This window comes from Vipera berus (genome assembly GCF_964194415.1).
Source record: "Vipera berus genome assembly, chromosome: 1".
In the NCBI taxonomy this organism is placed as follows: domain Eukaryota; kingdom Metazoa; phylum Chordata; class Lepidosauria; order Squamata; family Viperidae; genus Vipera; species Vipera berus.
In genome coordinates, this window is record NC_138202.1 from 154,193,367 (window position 1) to 154,217,873 (window position 24,507).

At 38.6% G+C, this 24,507-nt stretch overlaps 1 protein-coding gene across 2 annotated transcripts in view; it reads right to left on the bottom strand.

The window, feature by feature from the left end:
- Positions 1–1,328: 1,328 nt before the first annotated feature.
- The window catches only part of FIGN (fidgetin, microtubule severing factor), a 142,487-nt gene continuing 119,308 nt past the window's right edge, over positions 1,329–24,507 (bottom strand). For both annotated transcript variants that reach the window (XM_081313485.1, XM_081313484.1), the window contains exon 3: positions 1,329–11,880. In XM_081313485.1, the coding sequence (XP_081169611.1) occupies positions 9,632–11,880 (2,249 nt within the window). In that variant the 3' untranslated portion in view covers positions 1,329–9,631. The remainder of the gene's footprint in view (positions 11,881–24,507) is intronic.

The following is a 24,507-nucleotide window of genomic DNA, read 5'->3' on the forward strand; positions in this document are numbered from 1 at the left end:
GCCTTCCAATGTAATGGCAAATTAAGCTTTAGTTATTAGTAGTTTATGTACTTGCACTAATGTATTTGCTGTCTTGTATCTTTATTTCCAACAAGGGAGATCAGCCCCCTCTCACCAAAGACGCAGAGAGAGGCTCCTTCCCAATCACAAAATACGGATTTCTGGTGGGTGGCGGTGAGTAAAAGACTTGCTCACTGATAGGTGCTACAGTCTGCAAATAGTTCTCGTGTCGGCACGGTAACTGTGACTCCTGCTGTCAGACAAGTGAAAAGAAAACCGGTCAGCAGCTATTCAGCAGCAAATCATTAATTAATTACATTTTAATGAACCTTAAGCAGCAACTGCAGGAGCCTTCAGAAGTTTATCAAAAATGAAGAATTGCCTTGTGTAAATCTGAAGTTGACTGGGGAAAAAAAAAACAACAACCCCTAAAGGTATGAGCCAATCTAGTGTAATTTCCAGATGTTCACTACAACCTGGAATTTTAGCAATGCTGTATTTGTTTTCACTGCAAAACCGACGAGGATGGGAGCTTTTAACATCTGTTAAAAGCCAATATTTTCCCTTTGCTAATCTGCTAGTATGTAGATGAAAAGCACGTGGAGGTGTGAGGGAAGACTCCAGATGTTAAATGCTCTCTAAACAGTGTAATTATTTACACAATAAAAGCCTCATCCAAGAAGTTCGTGCATTTTTTTTATAAAAACATATTTTCCTTGTGTGTGTGTGTGTGTGTGTGTGTGTGTGTGTGAGAGAGAGAGAGAGAGAGAGAGAGAGAGAGAGAGAGAGAGCCAAAATAGATCCAACTTGCAACAAGTTTGAATCCATTGAACATAATGAGGCAATATACGAAGTCTTTTTTTCCCTTGAACCCACATAATGTAGGAGTGGGAGTCTCTCCAGGCTTCCCCTACCCCCAGCATATCTTGTGTTGAATTATACAAGCTCTACAATGACAAGAGTTGTAGAGGCTGAACTGAAAAAAAAGCTTTCCTGAATTCTCTGCAGATTCCTTTGTGTGTCTTTGCAGAGAGAAAGATCATAAGTTTAACCCTAAGGAAGAGGCATCAGGTTTATTATCTTTTCTGTGCCATTCACAATATTTGGCTTGCAAAATACTTAACAATACTGGGGGAAAAAATCTTTTGAATAGTTGCACTGAGGTGGATTTAAAACATAGGCTAATTCAAAAGGTAGCTTGGAAAATAAAAGATAGGGAAGGTAAATAAAAAAACCCTTAACTCTGCATATTTTTTTTAAACTCAGAATTCTTTTATTTGAGGTATGCTTGTTCTTTTTTCGTATTCCATGATAGTAGCATAGCCATATACAACAAATTTTACAATAGAGAAAACTTTTCATAAAAATATCTGCCTTGAACCACAACTTTTATTTTAATTCTTCAATGATTACTACTGAAACTAGTTATTCTATATGAAAACTTAATTTCCCTGTGGTAGCAAGTATTTATGAAAAGGAATATTCAGTAGGGACAGTTAGTTACAATACTGAGCACTGGTTTTTTTTTAATATTACAGTGCTAACACCCAAGAAAATGAGATGCATGGATTACAATTGAAACTGTAACAATGAGGACAAAAAAGCATTTTCAGATCTCCAGGTTAATTGTACAGCAGCTTCCTACACACATATGATCAACCATATAATGATCCCATCAAAATAATAAAAAAAAATTCCAAGCAGAAATGTCTCATTTACATTAATAATGTTCACAAATTATATGAATTCAGTTTGCAAGTGATGGATAATTTAAGCTTTCATCATCTAAAGCTTGTCATTTTTTTCCAAGAGAAATGGATCATTTCACTTTTTCCTTAATGAGTGCAGTAATATCACATTTAGTTTCAGAAGATGCAAAATAATGCACAACAAAAATGATTTCAAATCTGATGAATAGAGAAGCAAAAACAGTACCAGAAGAATTCAAAGAAATATATACTATAGAAGTCTTTCTTTCCTTGTGAGAGGTCAAAATCTGGTCAAACCCAACACATTGTTTCAATTTAAGCAAATAAAATCAATATGGCCAGGAAAGCAAAGTGCACCAAAATTTTAATTTAGTTGGGCTTTAACTGAAAGGGGAGGGGGACTGTCCCAGACAAGGCGTATTATTATTTGATGAGAAATATGGCATCCCACAGAAAACCAACCGAAATAATTCCCCCTACTTCTTAATCATTCCAATAGGCAATGGTGCTTCTTCAAGGAACTGCAAAATAAAAGTTCTGATGCTACTTTATTAATGGAACTTAAAGAACAGATTGTCAGGCATACCAAAAAAAAAATTCAAATGCATTTCTGCATTAACATCTGTGAATGTTGTGGATTGTCACAGTTCATTTGCTTTTGTAAAAAGATCCACAATTTGCTGACAAGCAAACTAGAAAAGTCCATGCATTGATTTGGGGCATTTCACCCATTCAGTATTTTCTTACAAAAGAAAAAACAAAATGAAAATGAGAGAGAAACAGAAACAGAGAGAAATGTATTCTTCTCCTACAGTACTGTAATGCAAAGCTAGTGGAGACAAAGGGGAGGGGGAAATGATGCAAAAATAAATAATAAAATATAAAATACTTCATACAAAGTACTTCAAATGTGCCATCTGTGTACAATTACTTCCAAAAAACAAATGTTTATAAAGCAGAATCAACAATAAAACTATTTGATTACAGAACACATGAGCACCTTCACTCTACGGATTCAGTCCTCTGCACATGTCTGCGCATGTCGGCAAACGGTAATGAACTTCAGACGTGCGCAATTGTGTGCAGGACTGAAGCCCATATTTAAAAGTCCTTTGGGAAGTGCCTCTTTTTTATTTTTATTTTTGGTTTATGTTTAAACCTTGCACAGACTCTTACAAAATGCATTGTTTCATTTTAGTACGCAGGAAGTGAGAAACTTACAGTCTTAACAGTGTGTGACACATTTCTTTTTACACCACTGAAGATAAAAAATAATCCTTAAGTACTATCATTTGTTTGGAGTTTAAGAGCCAAGTTGGACCGCATGTCAGTTAACAGTAATAGATTGTAGCCAGATTGCCAATGCAAAAAATAAAAATAAAACAAAAATCTTGCATCTTATTGTGTTTTCTTTCTCCCCAATCAGGGTTCATCCTATTAAAGTGGGATGTTCCTAGAGCAAGCCCCAAAGTGGGACACTGATCAAGATTTGCACAGTGCATGATTTCCTTTAAGTTCCCTTAAGCAATCTTGTGTTACAAGAGTACAATTAAAAGTCCATCAATATGCCAAGTCCCCATGTATTATCTGCCCTGCCATACTTTGCTAATGCATCTTATTGTCCTGGTGGGTTAATACTATTCAGTGTAGTGACAGTCTTTCTGAGGTAGACTGTTCAAGTTCAAGGACACGTCTTTCTTACAAAATGCATGACATTCAAAAAAAGACAACAAATAAATACTACATGTACAATATGTAGTAATGAGGTAGAAATGGTTTCAAAGAACAATGTCTGAACACACACCCAATGTGGTGGTGGGAATCTATGGAGACAAACAAAACTACTTGGGACTGCATGTAAACCACAAGAACCATTTGGGGTGAGGAAAAAATGTATACAAGCAAAGTTTTGGTTGGGAAGTATCTCCTCCTCTTTGTGTATCATGAAACAACAAGAAGGAATGACTGCAGTCCCAACCTTCGTGGAGAAGAGAACCGTTTTATAAATATTTAACATTCTATAGGACTGAGCCACATACTCTTACAAAATTCGGTTGCAAGGCTGACTGACCCACACTGCCGACATTTTATGTATCACTTAGACAGGGAGGTGAAATTTTTCTGCTTTCAGTCTAATTGTCTTTGACAACGGCGGTGCCTAGCGCTACACTTCTTGTGTTGCCTTTAAAAATAGGGGAAAGTATAGAAGCTTGTTCATTAAAGATGCAGTATCCCTGGTTCACAAAAAAAACCACATATCTGGCAGGTTCAAAATCGAATGTCAACCAAAAGATCTTTGCAAAGGGGAAGGGTCAGCTCATGGACTGACTAGTTCCCCAGGGCAGCAGCTTCTCTGGGTCTAGAAATATTACTAGCTCCATGTTTACCAATGTGCTTTGAGTATAAATCTGCAAATGATTAAGGAAAAGAAAGCTTTTCATCCTTTCCTTGAATGAGAGAACAAAAGCGGCCTCGTATTATGTGTGTATGTCCATATAAAGATTATATAAACACACGCATGCATAACAAGATGGAAGGGTGTTAAGGCTGTGGGAGGCCACATGTTGATCTTTATGGTTGGCTATCCCCAGTTATATCCTTGGAATTTCTGGTGAAATGAATGGGAGATTATGCACAAGAACTGGACTTTGTTTTTCCTGGAAGACATTTTGCTTCTCATCCAAGAAGCTTCATCAATTCTGGCAGGATGGTGAGAGGAGAGGAAGGAAACAATCCTTCCATCCCCCCCCCCCCAATTATCCTGCCAGAACTGATGAAGCTTCTTGGATAAGAAGCAAAACCTCTTCCAGGAAAAAGAAAGACAGTCCAGATGCCTTTTGGAAAAAGCACGTTTGGGACAACCATGACCCACCCGGATGACTGAGAATCTCCACAGACAGGAGACTCTTAGGCAATCACATCAATGTAACTTGTGCACATGGCCTGTCTAAGGAAGAAAGTCTAAACCATGAGAGGAGGTTAGGTATACGGGGACAGCTGCACCAAAACAAACAGATTAGTTTCTGCAAAATTTACTCAATTCTAGGGTGCCTGTGTATGTGTACTGTATTTCTGAGATTTCACTTTCTAAAAGATTATCTATATTTGTAGATTAGAGTGAAACATATTATGGAACTTATAACTGTTCCTCTACTCAAAGTTGCACACGTTTTCAGGCAGCAGAAACCTTTATTTGCAGCTTTTGACATGTAAACACATTACCATCCACCAACATCTGTTGGAATTAATTGGGGTTTTTACACTAGATTATCTCCTTTTGAAAATTGCCTAGCAAAGTATTATGCTAACCCATATAAAATGACCTTGTACTATTTTGCAGAGCATAGCCCCTGGACAGATGAGCTAGCTTTCCCAGATGGTGCTTTGCCTATGTGTTTTACTGGGAGGTTTTATTTTCTCCTTGATGGGTTTGAAATGCACAAGGAAAACCATTTTGCCCATCTATCTACATTTGAATAGAATACAAATTGACTAATACAGAAATATTTTGTTAAAAAAAAAGTAAATAGCCCCAAACTGCCTTCACATTCCATTGATCAGCTCAGTCAGCAAACTTTTCACTACTATCCTTAATGGCCTAAATTTTTTGGAGGGAAGGATGCTAGAAGTGAAGATTTATTTATAAATATATATTAAAAAGTCATTGTGCCAGGATTTCAGTTGGCAGTGATAATTTGGTTGGCAGAAACCAGTCCCCTGCTTTTTGTTATTATAATTATTCTCGTCACCAGAGAAAAAAACTGAGGGGGGGGGAGGAGAGAGAGAGACACACACACAATGAAGTCTCACCTAATGAAAAATTGTCTCAAGTAGAAAGGGAAGCATCTGATATATGTTTATCTCCAATTATTCCTAGAATTTTCCAACAAACGATGAAGCCAAGCTATATGTCCTGAAGTGAAGGGAGAATTAAGTCAATGGAAGTTTGGCCATCATAAAGATGTAATGGTGGAAAAGATATTAACGATTAATGCTCTTCCTTTTATTCAAAGTATAGAAGAGGGGTCTTCAAACTTGGCCCTTTTATGAGTTGTGGACTTCAACTCCCAGAATTCCTCAGCCAATGCTGGGAGTTGAAGTCCACAACTCATAAAAGGGCCAAGTTTGAAGACCCCTGGTGTAGAAGATCTGCCTCGTGTGGAATCTGGCCATAAAAACCTCATTGTTTTATGCTCTACTCAGGCAGAATCCTGAGTCCCAATCAAATGAAAAACACAGCTGAACCATTTTACCTCTTCAGAATGCTAGTACGATTTGGCCATATCAAACTCCCTATCAAAAGCTAGTCTTCTCATTTGTGGAACACCCAAATAGCCCGGAAAGGAAATTCTTAGAAGGAGTTTTGATTGCAATGAAATGTATATGGTCGCAATTCTATGCAGGCCTAAATGTAGCAGCAGAAGGAACAAATGGCCTAATTTGTCTAAAAAGTGCAAAAAAAAAGCAATGGCCAAAAAAGGATAATATTCGTAACTCAGGGTTGAACTAAATGGTTCTGAGTGAACCAGGCAAAGTCTGAGTGATTCTATTTACCAAGGAATCTCCATTGGCAGAGAGCGGAGAGTGGATTATAGCTTGCCTCAATTTTGTACAAGTGCAGTACAGTAAACAAAAGTATTATTTTTGTATCAGGTAAAATATTACCCCTCACTAGTTGCAGCTAATTACCATTTGGGAGAAAATGTCCTGATATTTTCAGCCATGAATCCGCAATATAAGATTCAAAGGATTTGGGAGAGGACAAACTCTTTCAAGTTTCTTAACCTCACAGTTAAGTCTTTTATTTATGAAGCTCACTGGAAGAATACTGTAATTTGTTTTCCCCAAATATGCAGAGTAAAATGTGAGGTAAACTGAGCACCTGCCGATTCCAAAGCTAACTGAAGTGTTCCTGGGATTATACTGTAGCTATATACGTGAACTGAATGTATTTGGTGCCACCTTAAAATTAGATAACGTTGGTTTTAAAGGATGTATAGACAGAGGTGATACAATTGTAAATTTAGTTTTTCAAAACATGTTTGAACCTTTCAAATAGACGGCAGTACAATAGCATAATGTGATATCTAAAAGTCAGAAGATTGGTCAGCAATATGCATCAGAAAGCCATCTGCAAGATCAATATGAATCTGGGGAAGGAGATTGTGCCTCTTCCCAAATGGAAAAGATATAATGGAAGAAATAGATGGGAATGAAAAACGGAGAAAGAAAGACCTTTGCTAACTGAAAACGCAAAGCATTTATTAAGACTTATTTTACTATATCCTTAGTGAAAGGCCCTGTTTTACTTTTTAATGTACTCCTCTGCCTTTTAGAAGCAACCCATAAGTTTAGAATGAACAGAAGGACTTTTAGGATGTGCATTTTGGTTTATTTGCTCAATTTTTAGCAATGAAAATTAACATTTTAGCAGAGGAAACACCAAGTGTAATAATTGGGCAGTAGCTTTAAAGACAAACTACGTAGGTGACTAATTGGTCTTTTTCTCATTAGAGCTCTTCAGTGCATTCATTTCACGGATTTGAAGGTACCTTATTTAAGAGTAACGTTAAATGCCAATAAATTTGTAATTGTTCTGCTGCCATTTCTTTAAAGTAAACAAAAGATGAAAAAGATTAAAAAAAACAGAGAGGGGAAAGAGAAAGGGAGGGATGGGGAGAGAAGAGGCTGTTCTCTGCTCGTGTGGCTGAGGAAGGTTTGAATTGCTCTACTGTTCAGCGACATTACAGCATCAGTCAGCTGTCATGAAAGGAATTGCTCATAAAAGCATTAAAGAATAAAAAAAGGGAGACAATGTGGAGCAGGGGCACAAACAGAATAAAATGCCAATATCCTATCTAGCTTCTCTTTCCTGAGGCAAAAACACTCACCATTTGCCATAGGTGGCCACAGGGAGAAGAGGCAGAGAAGGATTTCCTTCCCGATCCCCTATTTTTGACTGCAATTCTTCAGACACTTACTTGGGAGAAAACCTCACCAAACACAAAGCTGGTTCTTTTCAAAGAACCCTGTTTAGGATTATGCGTCAATAGGGCCTTCCACAGCTCTGCCTGCTAGCGGTAATCTGGGCTCGTCCTATTCTTTACGTGCCTCCCTAAGACAAATAAAACAAAATCTGAGGTAGAAATAAAATGACGGGCATTTTCCAGCCGGGCAAATTTCTAATGACTGTGGAATGATCACATTAAAAATAAAACAAACAAAGCCATCAAGGAAACAGAAGAGGCCACAGCACACATAAAAACAAAGGGATAACTTTTCATTTGATGGTGAAAATGCAAAGCAAAGAGAGGAAGAGAGGTGCCATTTGAGGGTTCAATATTTTTCCTTGCTTTTTTTGTTTGTCTTGTTTGGTCGCTCTTTGCTGCATTGCTGTTAACAGCTCTGCAGCCCCTAAGCCAGTGGTGGGATTCAAATACGTGAACAAGTGGTTCTCTGTGTGGATGCCGCTTCCGGAAGTCCATTCTGGGCCTGGGCAACAAAAAAATTAGCTACCGGTTCTGCCAAACTGGTGCGAACTGGCTGGATCCCACCACTGGCCTAAGCTCTCTGTGGCCTACAAGTATTCTGTGCTAATGATGCATTGGGAGAATCAAGATGCTACCTTAGCTGAGATTAAAAAAAGTTGTATCTTGTGGTCTAAGGTAATTTGCCTCTCAGAGTCCTAATCAGATCTTGTCTCTGACTATCCCAGATGACTCGACAATTCAACAGAGGGACTTTTTTTATTGTCTGTGTGCTCTCTACTGACTTGTCACAAAATTTGTCTAGGACTAAGGACTTTCACACATGACTGCCATGAAAATTGCCTTGCTCCAATTTGATCCCCAGTATTGGTTAAAAAGAAAGAAAGAAACGTTTCTTAAACACTGGGATACTTCTGCTGTATTTTCAAAGTTTTAAAGATTATCTTTTTTTTAAGCACGCTTCAGCTTGCTCCTTAATACATTCAAAATATTTCTCCTTGTCATTTTTTTTCCCAACCACTGAGGTAAACATACATATTTAAGATAAAGTAACCTTGAAGCCTAGCCTATTAAATCTCAGCAGTACATAGTGCTTTCAACACATTCCTTTGAGGTACTGTACAAATCACAATCACTTTCCTGAGTTTTTTTTCTTTTTTTTTCTTTTTTTGCAGACAGAACAATAAACAAAACCGCAGAAATTAAAGTCCAGATTACCATTACCCTGTTTTACCTGTTCTTAGTTTAATACTGCAGAACAGAACAGGATTGAGGAATACTGTTGCTTTTAGACTAGCCAAAAGAGGGGAAGAAGACAAAAAAAAAAAAAAAAAGCAGAAGTAAACCAAAGTCACACCTGGTTCTCTGTCACAACACAACTGTTCATGTCTTTAGTCCCATAACATTTTGAAGTTAAAGCTCTTTATATTAGCACATGCCACCAATGTAATTGTGAGGCAAAAAAAGGGGGGGGAAAAATAAAAGTACCACGTTAGGCACTTGACAGCAACTAAACCCAAAAAAACAGCCGAATGAATCAACACACAGGGTTCATGTCCTTCTAAAAAAAAAAAAATCAACCCCTCCATGGTGAGAGTGTGATGTCTAGTCTGAACGGGGCATCAACAGACTCCACCTCTCATCTGTGGCTTCGCAGATCAATAGCTCTCCTCAGATGCACTATTCCTTCAAGCCTAAACCTGGCTGTTTAGATGCAACATGATTATCTCCCCACCCCGCCCCCACTACCCTCCCACAATTTCAACACGACTGAAAAAGGGGTTCCGTGCCCTATATAACAGGTTTGTGTGTGTACGTGTGTGTGTGCGCGCACCAACATTCATTACATTTTGTGTGTGTGTGTGTGTGTGTGTGCGTGGGTTTTTTTTTGTTTCACTTTTCTTTCTTTTTTTAAAAAAAGCGAGAGACGACTTGTCACTGACTGCAACCAAACATTTTGTTCCATTCAACATATGTATCGAGCTCCTTTGGAGAGATGCTAGGCTGTATTTTGCAAAAAGCCTTGTCGAAGTCTTGGTACGTGACAGGCCTCAACTGACTGGGCATAAGGGCTGAAAGGTCTGTGGCTGGCATGGCATGGAGAGGGCCCACTATGGCTTCCTGACACAAATGAGCCACGTCGAGTCCAGAAAAGCCTTCCGTACGCTGGACTAGCAGTGCAACCTCCTTATCGCTGAGGCAGTAATTGTGCTGTGAAAGCAGCTGTACTATTATCTGGTGCCTGGCTGTGCTGTCAGGAAGTGGGATTAAAAGTCGTTTCATGAAGTACCTTCGAAGAGATTCATCTATTTCTTCCGGTTTACTGGTGGCACAGATGACTACTATTTGGTCCTCAGCAGAAGTGAGCACGGTGTCCAGCTGCATAAGGAACTCGGTTCTCATCCGACAGACTGGACTGTGCTCTTCACTCACTTGGGATGAAAGGAGCATATCAATGTCACTAACAAAAATCACCGAGGGCTGTCGACACCTTGCCACCAGGAAGGAAGAGTGAACAATTTTTTCTCCTTCTCCTAACCATTTTGTGGCAAGAACAGAACCTGTGAGTTTGAAAAATGTGGCACCCAGTTGGGTAGCTATACATCTCCCCAGTAATGTTTTGCCTGTGCCCCGAGGTCCAAATAAGAGGATGCTCCGAGGTAGAGCAGTCAGCCCATTAAATGCATCTGACCTCAAGACTGGCCATAAAACCTCCTCTTTAATGACAGCCTTCACCAAATCTAGTCCAGCAATGTCATTCCAGTCCACCGGTGGCCCTTGGTTGATAATCTCATTGGTCACAAGGTCCATGAGGTGCGCATCAGTGTTCTTCAGTTGCTCGTCCATAGAGTGGTTGGATGAGGTAGCTGCACGAAGTCCTGGGCCTTGCATTGGATGAGGAAGAAGCTGCCTATGTTCTTCGCTGTGTTCGTTCATGACGGGAGAGCTGTACTTCCCAAAGGGCTCACTTGCTCTGGAGCCAAGGGAATTCTTAGCAGAACTATAGGAAGGGGGCGTCAGAGCCCGACCGGACTGGTTAAATTTCCTTTGCTGCTCAGAAGCCATGATTTGTTTGGTTGGCTTAAAGCCCAAGGAGGAGGATTCAGAGCTTCGGTCAAAGCCATTCCCTCTGCTGGCATTGGAAATGCTGTTGTCAGGCATCCTGTACATGGGGCTTTGTGTAGATCTCTGTTGGCCGTAGTTGTAATTTCCATAGCTGGAGTCCATTTCTCCTTGCCCTGCCATATAGAAAGCTTTTCTCTTGAGAGAAGTTGCTGAGCTGTTGGTCAGGGCCGACGGCGCAATGGGCGTTAACCCATGACTCTGGTAGGTGTACCCAGGTACTGTGGTGGGCGGGAGAGGAGTCGGGGCAGGGATACCTGAAGGCAGATAGGCTGAAGGAGGTGGTGCTCCACCAGGGCTATAGCCAGGCCCAACAGCACTCTGAGGGGGATAACTTGCTGGCGGGTAGCTATAACCGGAAAGGTTAGATGTCCCATTGTAGCCTGGCACTAGGGCTGGTGGTGGCGGTGGCGGAGGGGGTGGCTGTAAAAGCCCAGAGCTATGCAAAGGAGAGGGATGAGGTGAAGGAAGTGCAGGTGCTGGCTGGCCACTGTAACTTGTATGCAGGTACGATCCATTATATCCTGCAGCGTATTCCTGAGATGGGAGCCCTGAATGCAGACTAGGGACTGAATGACTTCCACATGTACTACTTGAGTAACTAGGTTCTGTCAGGTTACTTGCCACCCCAGGTGAGCTCCCTATACTGGCAGAGACATCTGCCGGAGGGAGGGCAGTACTTACTCCAGCTTTGCTGGCGGCAATAACATCTGGGACACAGTTCATAGGATAGACACTCTCAGAGTTCAAAGAAGGCTGCCAGGGCTCACTTTCGCTTTTGCGACCATTCACCAGCCCTGATGGAGGCTCCACATAGTTACCCAGGATGGGACGTTCGGCTGGCCCTTCCAAAAGGCCGGAATACTTTTCTGCATATTTCTTTAGCAGATTTGAGGCCGTCAGAGCAGAGATGTCATCGTTAGCCCAGGCATACTGGTAGGTGCGCTGAAGATGTCCACGATAAGCTTCTACCTTGTGGGCAGGAGAGCGGGTGGTTGAAGTGATGTCAAAGTGCTGCTCTGGCCACTGGGCATGTTCTGGCGTCCACTGCATCTTCAAGCCTAAGGGTTGGGGAGGGAGGAAAAGCAAAATTAGCCATTAGATTTTTTTCTTAAAAAAAGACACACGTATTAAACTTGAGTTCTCCATTTATATGCAGAATTGCAAAGTTGAAATCAACAGATGACATGCAAATGATCTGTAAAAGAATAAAAGTACTGCCGGTGACTCATTTTTCTTTGGGGGGGTGGGGTGGGGGAGAAAGGATATAGCTATCCTTCTAATGCATTTTGCCAACTTGGAAGGGGGGAGAGAGAGTCAAAGAAATGATTTTATCCAGCCGGATTTGTTTTAAAGGGTCACGCATGGACTTTCTTCGTATCCCAAGCGTGGACCTGCTATTAGATCATCTGCTCTTCGACATCTAAAACGTACCACCTTCCCTCATTGCATTTTTAAATTTTGATAGAGGAGGGGAAAAAACAACAACCACCTTCCGTGAGCTACAGCTGACAAATCGCATCTAGGATACCTTTCTTATTTGGTACTGAACACCTAGTTAGCACAGTGTAATGCACCCTGTGCAGAACCATATGACACAGACATAGCAGGTCACTCCATAATCCAACTCTCATCTACAGCGGTCCACGATAGTTTCAAATCTGCTTCCTGGAGTGCAGCAAAGCAATCTCCCAGGCAGCGCTCCATTGCTTTCATCACACAAACCCTACAACTTGGTATGAATTACAACGGGCTTCTCTCTGCGTCAAGAGTTCTGTCGTTGAGGCTCTGGAAGGAAGCAGGCGGGGGGGGGGGGGCGTAGAAAGAGCAAAGCCCAGCAACACTTGTCTATCTTCTTTCTCCTCCCATTCCCTTCCAATTCCCCCCAAACCAACAGGGAATGGGGGGGGGGGGAGAAAAGAGAAGTAGATGTAAGTCAGTTACTAGCAGTTTGAAAGGGGGCGGGGGGGGCAATGGAACAAATGCTGGCTACCAGAAGAGAATCAACACTGCTCTGGCAAAATGAGCTTGCCAAAACAGAGAGGAAATTATCTTAATTTAGATTTAGTTTAGTCCTGTACCAGACATGTCAGGTGGAGTTCATCAGAAAAAAAAATCCTTTAGAATACTTTATATCCCCTCTCTCTCTCTCTCTCTCTCTCTCTCTCTCTCTCTCTCTCTCTCTCTCTCTCTCTCTCTCTCTCTCTCTCTCTCTCTCCATATTCTTTTGAGAGCAGGCATCAGAATTTCATTTAATGTGTGCCATTTCACAGAAAAAGTGGCAGTAAAGTTTATCTTACCTTATCATCTCATCTTATCATATCACCTTAGACTTGTTCTGCCTAGTAAAGGTAAAGGTAAAGGTTCCCCCCGCACATGCGTGCTAGTCGTTTCCAACTCTAGGGGCCGGTGCTCATCTCCGTTTCAAAGCCGAAGAGCCAGCGCTTGTCCGAGGACGTCTCCGTGGTCATGTGGCCGGCATGACTAGATGCCAAAGGCACACGGAACGCTGTTACCTTCCCACCGTAGTGGTCTCTATTTTTCTACTTGCATTTTTACGTGCTTTCAAACTGCTAGGTTGGCAGAAGCTGGGATAAGTAACAGGCGCTCAATCTGTTATGCGGCACTCGGGATTCGACCCGAGAAACTGCCGACCATCTGATCAACAAGCTCAGTGTACTAACCCACTGAACCACCGCGTCCCTTGTGTTCTGCCTAGTAGGCAACACTAAAACAACATTCCTTCCTTTCCTTTCCTTTTTTCCTTCCCTTCCTTCCCCCCTATCTGCTATTATTTGGAGCAGATGCTCAGATAAAAAGGCTCAGGATACATCAAACATGGATGACAGAGTTTCTCTGATAAATTACTACTATCTTTTACTTAACTGCCTGTACTCTTCCTATTTTGCGCTTCTTCATTTAGCTCTTCTTTGCCTGAATCCAGCATCTTGGCGTGACTGTCTTAGCCCTGCTGAGCTAGACCGAACACAACATACAGTTTGGCAACAGAGTGGCATGTTTATTCCCTGCTGAATCCCTATTCCTTGTTTGCACATCCACTGTACCAGACACAGGAAGTTAATTAGCAGCACGATGCTGTGCTAATTGTGTTAATTTACAAGGTTTTAGTCAAAAAGAATCATGCCAGGGCTGGCACTGCTGTCAGGCTTCCGGCTTAATGATTAAGAAATACTGAAAACAAGGTGGGAAGAATTGCAGTAATTACACAAATAATTAATAGAGCAACGGGATTAATTTGTAAATATATTGTATTGCAATAGTGCGGATATGAATTTGGATTATTTAAACTGGAGGCTGTTGACAAGATTCACACAGGTATCCTTTCTCACTTAGTCCAAGAATTTAATAACATAACTTAGATCCAGTACTGAAAGTTTTACACTGTATGAGATTATGAATCCTGAATCCTCAGCTTAGTTAAAAAAGATGGGACTCAATGCAATATGTTTATCGGGTTCGTGAAAGCTATATTTTCAAAACTTTTAATTAAACATAATTTATAGAAGCCTCTAATTTCATTAAGAAATTGTTGGCAGTTTCTTCACAATATTTCACATTAAGTTGGAAAGAGCAAGAAAAAAAAATCCCAAGCAGGGTATTTATTAAATAGGGGAAAAAATAGAAAAGAGACATGAATGCCTTAACCTCATAGTTCTTTTTAACAAAAATCCTTCTTTCATGCTTACATCTTTGGAGTTTTAAGTTTTCAGAAATTATAAAACACAAAAGGCAGAAAATTCAAGCTTCTAGAATAAAGCTTCTCTTCATTGATAAAAAATAAGCATCATATACAAAATTTGGAAAGAAATCTATTCAGCTGCAACCTTGCTCTATAAACCACCGGAATGTAAAATTTCTCTGAAAAATTATTTTCCCCATATTTGAGTTTTCACATAGGTCCTACCTACTATTTTATAAAAGGAATCTAAGTGACCAAACTTTGGTACCTTTTCCATTTATTTCAGAAACAAAGTCATCCTGCATATGATGTGCCAGTTTGAAAAAGTACAGTAATTCCCCACTTTGATTCAGCCAACAGGCTATGCCTTTTTTAAAAAAACTTCTCTGCAAATAATCCTGTAACTGTTACTAGTCTCTCACAACTTGTGTAAGTTTTGCTTCACTGCTCCATGACTAACTCAGTAATACTTGAAGGTTTTCCAGCAGGAACTGCTTGTTTCAGGTTTTCCCTCAGGGATTTGGATCTGACTCTCCCCTGACCATTCCAACATCCTGAATTTGTTCATCGTGCATTCTCCTTAGATTGGCCTCTACATCTGGGATCATTGTCTTGCTACATGATCTGCGCTTCAGCTGATGGGTAGGTTGTAGCTTGACATTTTCCTGTAGAATTTCCTAGTAGAAAGTAGGATTCGTGGTTCTGTCATGTTGTACATCATCCGGGCCCTAAATCAGCAGAGTGCGTCCAAATCATGGAACTACTTGAAAGCTGGCATAACATTCTGACTGACTGCTTTCCATGAAACACAATGATACCCATCTAGACCACAAAGTACCACTCTTGCGTCATCGGTCTGAAGAGTCACCTAGGAGCTTTGGAGCAAACTTGAGATGAGCAATGATATTTTAATGAACAATGGTTACTGTAGGCGATGACGAGGCTGAGCCCGAGGGAGGGGTCATACACGTCATAAGTCAGTAGTCCCTTCGCACCTGCAAGAGATCTAGGTACAGCCCACCTTGAATTCCTTTCTATTCTTAGAATAGAAGGAATTTCCCTTAACAGTCACTTGGCAAAATGCTCGTAGAGAGCTTGCAATAAATCTTCATACTCATTTGAACTGCCTGAATCTCCTGATTTCCTGGGTGCCTGACATTAATCTAAGCCTAAGGGATGCGGTGGCTCAGTGGGTTAGGACGCTGAGCTTGTCGATCGGAAGGTCGGCAGTTTGGCGGGTCGAATCCCGAGTGCCGCGTAGCAGAGTGAGCGCCTGTTACTCGTCCCAGCTTCTGCCAACCTAGCAGTTCGAAAGCACGTAAAAATGCAAGTAGAAAAATAGGGACCACTCCGGTGGGAAGGTAACAGCGTTCCGTGCGCCTTTGGCGTCTAGTCATGCCGGCCACATGACCACGGAGACCTCCTTGGACAAGCGCTGGCTCTTCGGCTTTGAAACGGAGATGAGCACCGGCCCCTAGAGTCGGAAACGACTAGCACGTATGTGCGGGGGAAACTTTACATTTACTTTTTAAGGAATTCAAGGTAGGCTGGACTTAGATCTCTTGAAGGCACGAAGGGGCTCCTGACTTATGACACGTTTGACACCTCCCCCTCGGGCTCAGCCTGGCCATCTCCTATATCTTCTGCCTTTTTAATTTTCCTTGAATCCCATTTTTATCCATCATTTTTCCGTGGTTGAGTCTTGAACATTGACTTAAGCTAAAGCAAAAGTGATTCAGAACACTATTATTCTGGGGCTTCTAATATTTTCTAGATTATTTTAATCCTATGCAGTTGGAGTGATTTTGTCAGGACAATAACTTTTGGGAAAGTTCTTTGTTATCTTCTCCATCTTTGAATTGGTGGAGCCTCACAACTGTAGAATTGTTTTTATAATTTTTTCCGAATTGAGAGGGATTTAAAAGAATCTCACATTTTGTGGAATTGATTCAGATTTATAAATTCCTTGAATTTGGAGCATTATTACTTTTTCACATTGGTATACTGCAAATTAATTTTTTTGTGTAATAAGTGAAACAATCCGCAAGCTCTTTGTTTAGTTATTCTCTACCAGTTGGACCTACAGAAAGCTTTGGTTATATTCAGTGGTAAAGATCTGCAAATATTCAGGAAATGTGAAAGAGGTCAAATGCTTTTTTATCAAACGTTTTGTTATTCCGCAGCTCATTTTTTTTTTAAAAAGCCATACAGGAGCTAAGAAATATACAGCCGTCATGAAACATTTAATGGTTTCTTGCAATGCAGTAAAGATCTGAATGCAGAGAAAAATTATGGAGACAGACTGAAAAATATTACAGATATTTAGCTTTAAAATTTTCAAACTGTTCCACATTCATCACCTTGGAGTAATGTATAACACAGGTATTCCTATATACTGTATTTCATGTGAAATCTGAATTCACAGATCAGTCCCTAGATAACAAGCGTGGGTTAATGTAGCATCTGTAAGGCGTGTCCCTGTGTTTGTGGACACTTATCCTGGTGCTTATCTGCCACCTATTCCCTACTTGGTTTTTTTTTTACATTAAAACATTATGTAAAAATACTTTATTTTGAAGAATGCCTCTTAGGATGCCCCTTATAAATCTGACAGGTGGCTGAAGTTGTGCTTTGCGCCTGCCTATCCAAAACAAGACCACATTAAGTAAAGAAAGGGAGGATGGCCAACATTCTGATATGCCAATGTATTGTCACTAGCCACATTCCCCCTAAGGTCTGTTCTGTGTATAGGCAAGGCCCATAGCAGCCATTTGTAGTGACACTTGTAATATATACTGCTCAAAAAAAAAATAAAGGGAACACTTCAACAACACAATGTACTGTATTTAATAGTAGGATGTCTTATCTTGTGTTCCCTTTATTTTTTTGAGCAGTATACTTTCAAATTTTCAAGTGTGCCCACCAGGGCAAAAAAACTTGGGGATCTCTGAAATCTCTTCTAACAGAAAAACTATGAGCATACATAAGCTGGGTGTTTGTGTGTACAGATGCATGCTTTCTATAGCTATCTTGTATTCTTGCACGACTGACAAGACCCAGTCTGTTGTGCTCTTTGTGCCACCATATAAATGGCGCTATTTTCAGCCTGCAGTCTCTGATCACTCTGTTTCCTGTTATATAGGGCAGACGATACTCTGCCTTCTTCTGTCTTAGGCTGTGTGAACGACATGTTAAACTCCCCGTCTTTTACGGCTGTATTCCCTGCATAAAGAGTAGGGTAATTCAATAGGATTTTTTTAAAATATTTTAATAGGGTAAGAATTAGAAGCACTTTCTGGGATTACCCTCACTTCATAGCTGCCTGTGGCAACAATTTTAGTTGTGTTAATAGAGCTTGATTGTATCTGATATTCTTTTACACATTGGGAAATACAAAATGAACGAAGATTATTGGATATAAATAAGTGGAGGAAAAGTGGCAAGCAAACATTAAGTTAATGGCTAACTTGGTGTAAAACAGTCTGTCTTTCTCTGTTTCACACACACTTACACAAACACACAAATTATAATGCTAAAATATGTATTATAAATTATCTATTTTCTTAAACCTGATCCTGGAAAACAAGTCAGGTATTAATTTTCTAGTGTAAAGGTTCACATGCATCAAAATTATTTAGTTGGCATAATTACTAGTTAGCCCATTGGTTTCAGATTGCTATCCGAGCTGTGGATCTGCTCTCCGCACAATACAGTAATTGAAAGTTTATTTATTGACGCACGCTAAGTACCAGTGCATTTAACAAAGGTTGTAAAAAGCAGCATTTCAGAATTTATAATATGAATTTAAGGGAGAGGGCCTGTTCTCCTAAACTAAAGCGTAAACTTTTGCTCTACTAGTTGTACTAATTAGTTGTATTTGAAAGTTAATGTTTAATTACAAAATCATTATCTATTTTAAGTGGTTTTATTCCAGCATATGCAGCTGCACCAAGGCTGGCAGATCAAAGATTAAAAAGAAAGAATATTGTGGGATAAAGCTGTCATGGTCTGAAAAAATTGGCAAGCTCCATAATTATTTTAAAATAAGTGGTAATTGTAACTGCTCTGCTCTCAAGTAATTTGTACTGAAACAGAGATCAGTGCAACTAAATTTGTATAAGTAAATTAATATTTGACATCTGACATGGGTAGTTTTATTAGTATACCTCTATTTGTGATAAAAGATAAAAACAAAAAAATGATACTAAAGACATAAAATTGGGAAATACCCTCTCCAAGAATAAAGACATGCAAGAGTTCAGTTTTGAACACAGAGTTCTAAATTCCTTTACAGATGATATCATTAGCATATGTAAATGGTTCTACAAAAAGCTTTCTTGTACAAATGAGGGTCCATTTTTATATTTTTGTTGTTGTGCAAATTAAAATAATCAGAATTGCTTCAAATCAGGGTTTCTTTCCTTTTGGTTTTTTTTTCACCATTTCATTATCTATAATTTAAAAGGAAAAAAAATGTCATTTCAGAATATTTTACGGAATTTGCACGAATACCATATGCAGAGATATGCCAGAAACTTTATAAATGTTTCCTGTCCACTGCTTTAAATTACCTCTAAAACTTGTCAAGGTTAAAGAAGATAAGTTTTAAAATTATAGCACACCTGGGCTTCTGTTAGGTAAATGCAGATGGACAGTATCTAACACGAAAATAATCCAAACTGAGAGAGAGGGGGAGGGAGGAAGGGAGAGGGGGAGGGGAAGAAGAAGGAGAAGGAGAAGGAGAAGGAGAAGAAGAAGAAGAAGAAGAAGAAGAAGAAGAAGAAGAAGAAGAAGAAGAAGAAGAAGAAGAAGAAGAAGAAGAAGAAGAAGAAGAAGAAGAAAGTTTTTGTTTTCTTTTGTTTTGAAAGGTTAGTAGAAATTAGTATAATTGTTGAGTTACTTCTCTAACCATCTACGCTATTTCTCGGTGCTTTTATTCCAACTCATGCGATCAAAGGGATTAATTACTTTTCAGATTAACAATTAAGCCAAATATATTAAGATTGGCCACTCCAGTAGCAAAAGAAAACAAAACAAAAAGACTTGTTTTCTTGTAGAAAGAAGAAAATGGAGGAAGCATACAAAAGCCCAGAAAAGAGTTGAAAAATCTTGAACCCTTTCATGCTGAAGGCATACTTCTTTTTTCTTCTTCTCACGAACATTAGTTCATATGAATCGAGGCAAAAAGAAACAATTGTCTCCCCATCTGTGTTAATTTTATGTCCTTGCCACTGTACCGCCAAAGAAGTCAACATAACGTTCTGTTCATTTTAGGCTGCAAATAAGAGCTTTGCTAAATAGGGCTGGTCTACTGAATTAAAGGGCAAAGAGCTAAAGCTGTAAGTGAGACATGCATGATTATCCATTAGAAGCGGGCTGATGGTAGCTTTGCCCGTGCATATTCCTTGCCAAAGCCACTGGCCTTGTCCCTCGCTCCCCACCATATGTACAAGTGCTCATTTCCTGTAATGCCCTTAAACAAAAATCAATAATTAGAAATTTCACATCTATTCACTTATCCGTCGTATGCAAAACCAACATCTTTGTAGATATCTGTTTTCTTCTTTCTTTTTGAGAGGTAAAGTTACTTTTTTTTCCTCCATAAAAGTTACCTTCATACTTTATTTACTTGGATTTTTTTTTTCATTTTATTTTTTAAATAGAAAAGAAGCAGACAAATAGATGCAATCACCCAGCAAGGATACTATTGCCCCAAAGACGCTTGATGCAGTAGGGACCTTCACTCCACAATTGACCATATTACCGTACCTTCTTTCCATGAAGTCAATCAAGCCCATGGATACAGAGAGGTAAAGACAGCAGTGCAAACCATTAGATTTATGTAATGTAAAAAACAGAAAATAATTCGATTACCTATACAATTGGGAGTTAGTCAATTCACAATCATTTTAATTTGTATTAACTCCGCATGAAACATGAATGGGGACTTTTTTATATATCCCCCCTTGCTACCATAGATTAAAAGGAAAAAAGAAGTGTGATAATAAAAAATACAAAAGAATAAATACCAAGGGCCACATGAAGCTAGAACTACCAACCTTAGATCCAGAGCTTTAAATTAACCTCAGCCTCAACCTTAAATTTATATTTACTGTACTAAAACAGCATAGTGCATTGATTATTGCAACAGCACAGCCTTTGTTCTATTAGGCAATTCTATTTTCCCAGTTTTTCAAGTGCTAAGAGCCAAACATTTAGAACATGGACTATAATAATTAGCTTGAAGTGATTGAATACAGACACCTGATACCACATCAGAGGCGAAACATCCATCAACTCGGATGAGATCCCAGTGCTCAAAGATGTCAAGTGCTCTCAAGTGTTTGGCTTCATTGAGCTGAAGATGCTCAATATCTTTAAGAATCAGATCCTTAATAGGGACCATTTTGATTTGCAGTTCTGCAGTTTTAAAAAGACAGACTTACACAAGCCATTTCTGCATATATTTTATAGCTACACAGATGTATATCAGAAATTTGAAATACAGGTTCCCCTATTCTGAAAGCTTCATTTAAGAATAATAATGGATTAGATTTTATTATTTCAAACAGTTAAAAGTTAACACACATACTGCCTGCTAGAATAGCACAGTAGATAACAAATGGCGTTTGAGCATTACTGGGACAATACACACCTCTTTTGGCACCTGCCATACTACCCTTCTACTCCTGATTTTCAAAATAGACTTTTTAAAATAATTCAAGCGTTCTTAAGTGTTTCGCTTGCTTGAGCTGAAGATGTCCAAGGATCAAGGTGTAGCCTTATTTTTATGTACATGAATGTATCTCAAATAATTCTTAAGATAAAAAGTATTTTGATTAGATACAGAATAGTATTTTATTTAGAACTATTCCTACAAATTCAGGAAAAGGTAGCTGGAAAAACAGAAAGCATCCCGCAGGTAATAAGAATGGGCCTAAGAGAAGAAAGAGAGAGGAATGCCTTCTAATGAGGTGGAGCTTCATGGATGGCCATGAGTATTACAGTAGCTCTTTTGTACATGGACAAATAATATCCTAAGGGTCGTTTTCTACTTTCAAAAATCCTTGTGGCCACTGGCCTAAAAGAAACAAGAAGTCAGCTATGCTTTTAGGTTGGTCTTTGGCCAGATATGTGGTCCATAATAACGGCTTAAGATGAACGTGAAATGTCAGCATATGGGAAGAACAATGTTATGTTTAAATGGTTAACAACAAGACCAACAATGTTGGTGATGATGATGATGATGCAACTGTTCTGCTCACAGAAGAAATGAAAGGAGGATCAAAAGTAGATGTTTAAAAGCCCAAATATTTGTCTTTCCGTTTTGTTACAAGTACTTGACTGCAGAGAGAATCATGGATAATGAGGAGATATTAAAACCTTACATTCTCCATTACTAAATATTGTAACTTAAATATCATAACAACATACTAAGCCTCTGGAAACTTATTAGAGGAACATTTCTAAACCTATAGATATCTAATTTTAATATGGTTACACAATGCAATTATTCTTTTTAAATCACAGCTCATGACTCTCAATTACCGTCCCAGCAAATTACCTCCATTTCCTCCCTAGCAATATTCTGATCATTTGGATGCTTTCGCTTCTAACATTTATGAAGCCATTTTTGTCTTAACTTATTTAGCAAGAACTGCTGAACTCCCATACTAGCAAAAATTGATATCAAAGTGAATGTTTAACATATCAACAAAGGAACAAGGCAACTAATTAGAAAATACATCAATCATGCTACTGTTTTCATTTATTATAAGGACAAAATCATTTAATAAAATCAACTTTTTTGATTGAAGTTGATTACAAGAGGACAACTCAATTAGAATTCTCTTTAGTGGTACCTCAAGTTCTCAACATCAAGTTCCCATCCAGATTTTTTCCACTCTGAATTTTACAGTGTTTTGTTACCAGTGTTTGCTGCATATAACACTGGGACTATTTCCTACTCCATTTACCAACAGGTTTAATTTCTTGTGGAAAAGTATCAAATGATACGATCCAGCCATATTTATTTCATTTTTGTTCCTGTGGATTTTGGGGAAAATATTAAAAAAATATGCTTAGTAATATCACACTGAAGTCAACAGGGCTCAGAAGAGCTTAATTTTGATCAAACATATTAAAAACATTAAGGGGCAAAGTATTTTAAAGATTAATATCAACTGAAGCTAGAACTTTTCCTTTTCGGATTGATGGATAAACAGATATATGATTACTGTAGCAAGATTATCATAAGCACAAAGATGGAATAATTTGGCAATATCCACCATGGAGGAATGGTTGGTAAATACAGATAGAACTCACTGAGGTGACAAACTGGTTTAAAGAAAGGACAATATCTACATTTATTAGTGACTTAAGGACTTTTGCATAAATATGATTTATGGTTTTGATGATTAGACAGGATAGATTATAGAAAAAGAATCATTATGTAAATTTGGGAGAGGTTAAAAAAATAACTATAGTTAAAACTGCTGTGAAGAATATTGGAAGCTACTTCTTCATATCTTTCTCTTTTTTTCTACTTTTTCAATTTTCTTCCTTTTACTGCATTTTTAGCTTTTTGTTTTTTTCTTTCTTTCATTTGTGTTTTCTCTGTTCTATTTAATTTATATTAGTTCTTATTATTGCTTTTAATACTATGTATATGAAAAAAGTTAACAGCAAGTGGAAATAAATAAGGTTGTGTTTTGTTTTTGTTTTTTTTAAACTCTCCATGATTTGGAAGAGGCCAAAGGTAATTAAAATATATAACATATGCATTACGGACAAAATATTATTTCAATATTCGTTAAATAAAGCCCACAGTATATAAGAAACAATGGGAAAAATGTTTTATGGTATTCCATATAGTTGTTACATGCCTATGTTTTCAGCCAAAATGGAAATTAGATTGAAATTCAATCATTTCCAGAAACTATTTCATTAATCTTGAGTTTTACTACTAATTCTTATTAATGACATTTGACTTCTGCCATGGTAAAGGTCAGTGTTTACTAGTCAATTATGTAAATAGGGATGAAATTTGGTAATGTGCCAGAGACACTTATAGTGCAATTTTGTATATGTCCACTCAGATATAAGTCTTCACTGAATTCCAGAGCTTTCCCACTGATATGTAACTATGTCACTGCATATTTAGTTGCTTTTGTAGAATTATGTTCTACAAAATAAAAGGCTTGAGCATTTTCTCTTGCCTAGAAGCCAAAGAACAATACTCAAGCAAAAAAAAAAAAAAGTAGAAGTCATATTGGTGCATCAGGGGGAAAAAAAAATCTCAAATCTACTTTCTAGTTTTATTTAACAAATCGTGAAACAGAACCACAAAACGGTTATAGAATGCCAATCATTCCGGGGGTTTTCATTTACTTTTTTTAAAAAAAGAAACCTTTGCATTTTATGGTTTACAGACTTGTAGAAAAACCTATATAGCTTTCCAAAAGTTTTTGGCCTACCCATATAAAGATTCAAGTGGTGGTCTCTGTCTTTCCTTCCGCTTTTTGTCTATAAGAAGAGCAGCCTTTGTTGATAAAGACCAACAATCTGTTCAGCTTCAAGTAGTGTCAATTTTAGTACTTGCTAGGGATGGTGCACATGTGAATGCTCTTCATGAATGCAGGAAGTTTCTATGTGGTGATCTCATTACTAAAGTCATCTATTTCTTAGGAGGCCAAGTTACTCTCTTTTATTATCATTCCACCAAAGCCTTCTATTTAATGAGGAGAGAGAGAAAAACAGAAACTTCTCGGGCTTTTGCGGACAAGCAGATCTGCTGGTAGCAGACTGCTGAATAAGGCAATGTTTTTTTCTTAAGTCCTAGGAGCCATTAACACTAGGTTAATCAGCAACGTTTTCATTTTTTTCTGCACTGTGCTGCTTCAAGAATGCTCCCCTCTTTTTTTCCAAAAAATAAAATAAAACACTGCGACAACCAGATGAATACCAATTGCCTGCTTTTAATCCTGAA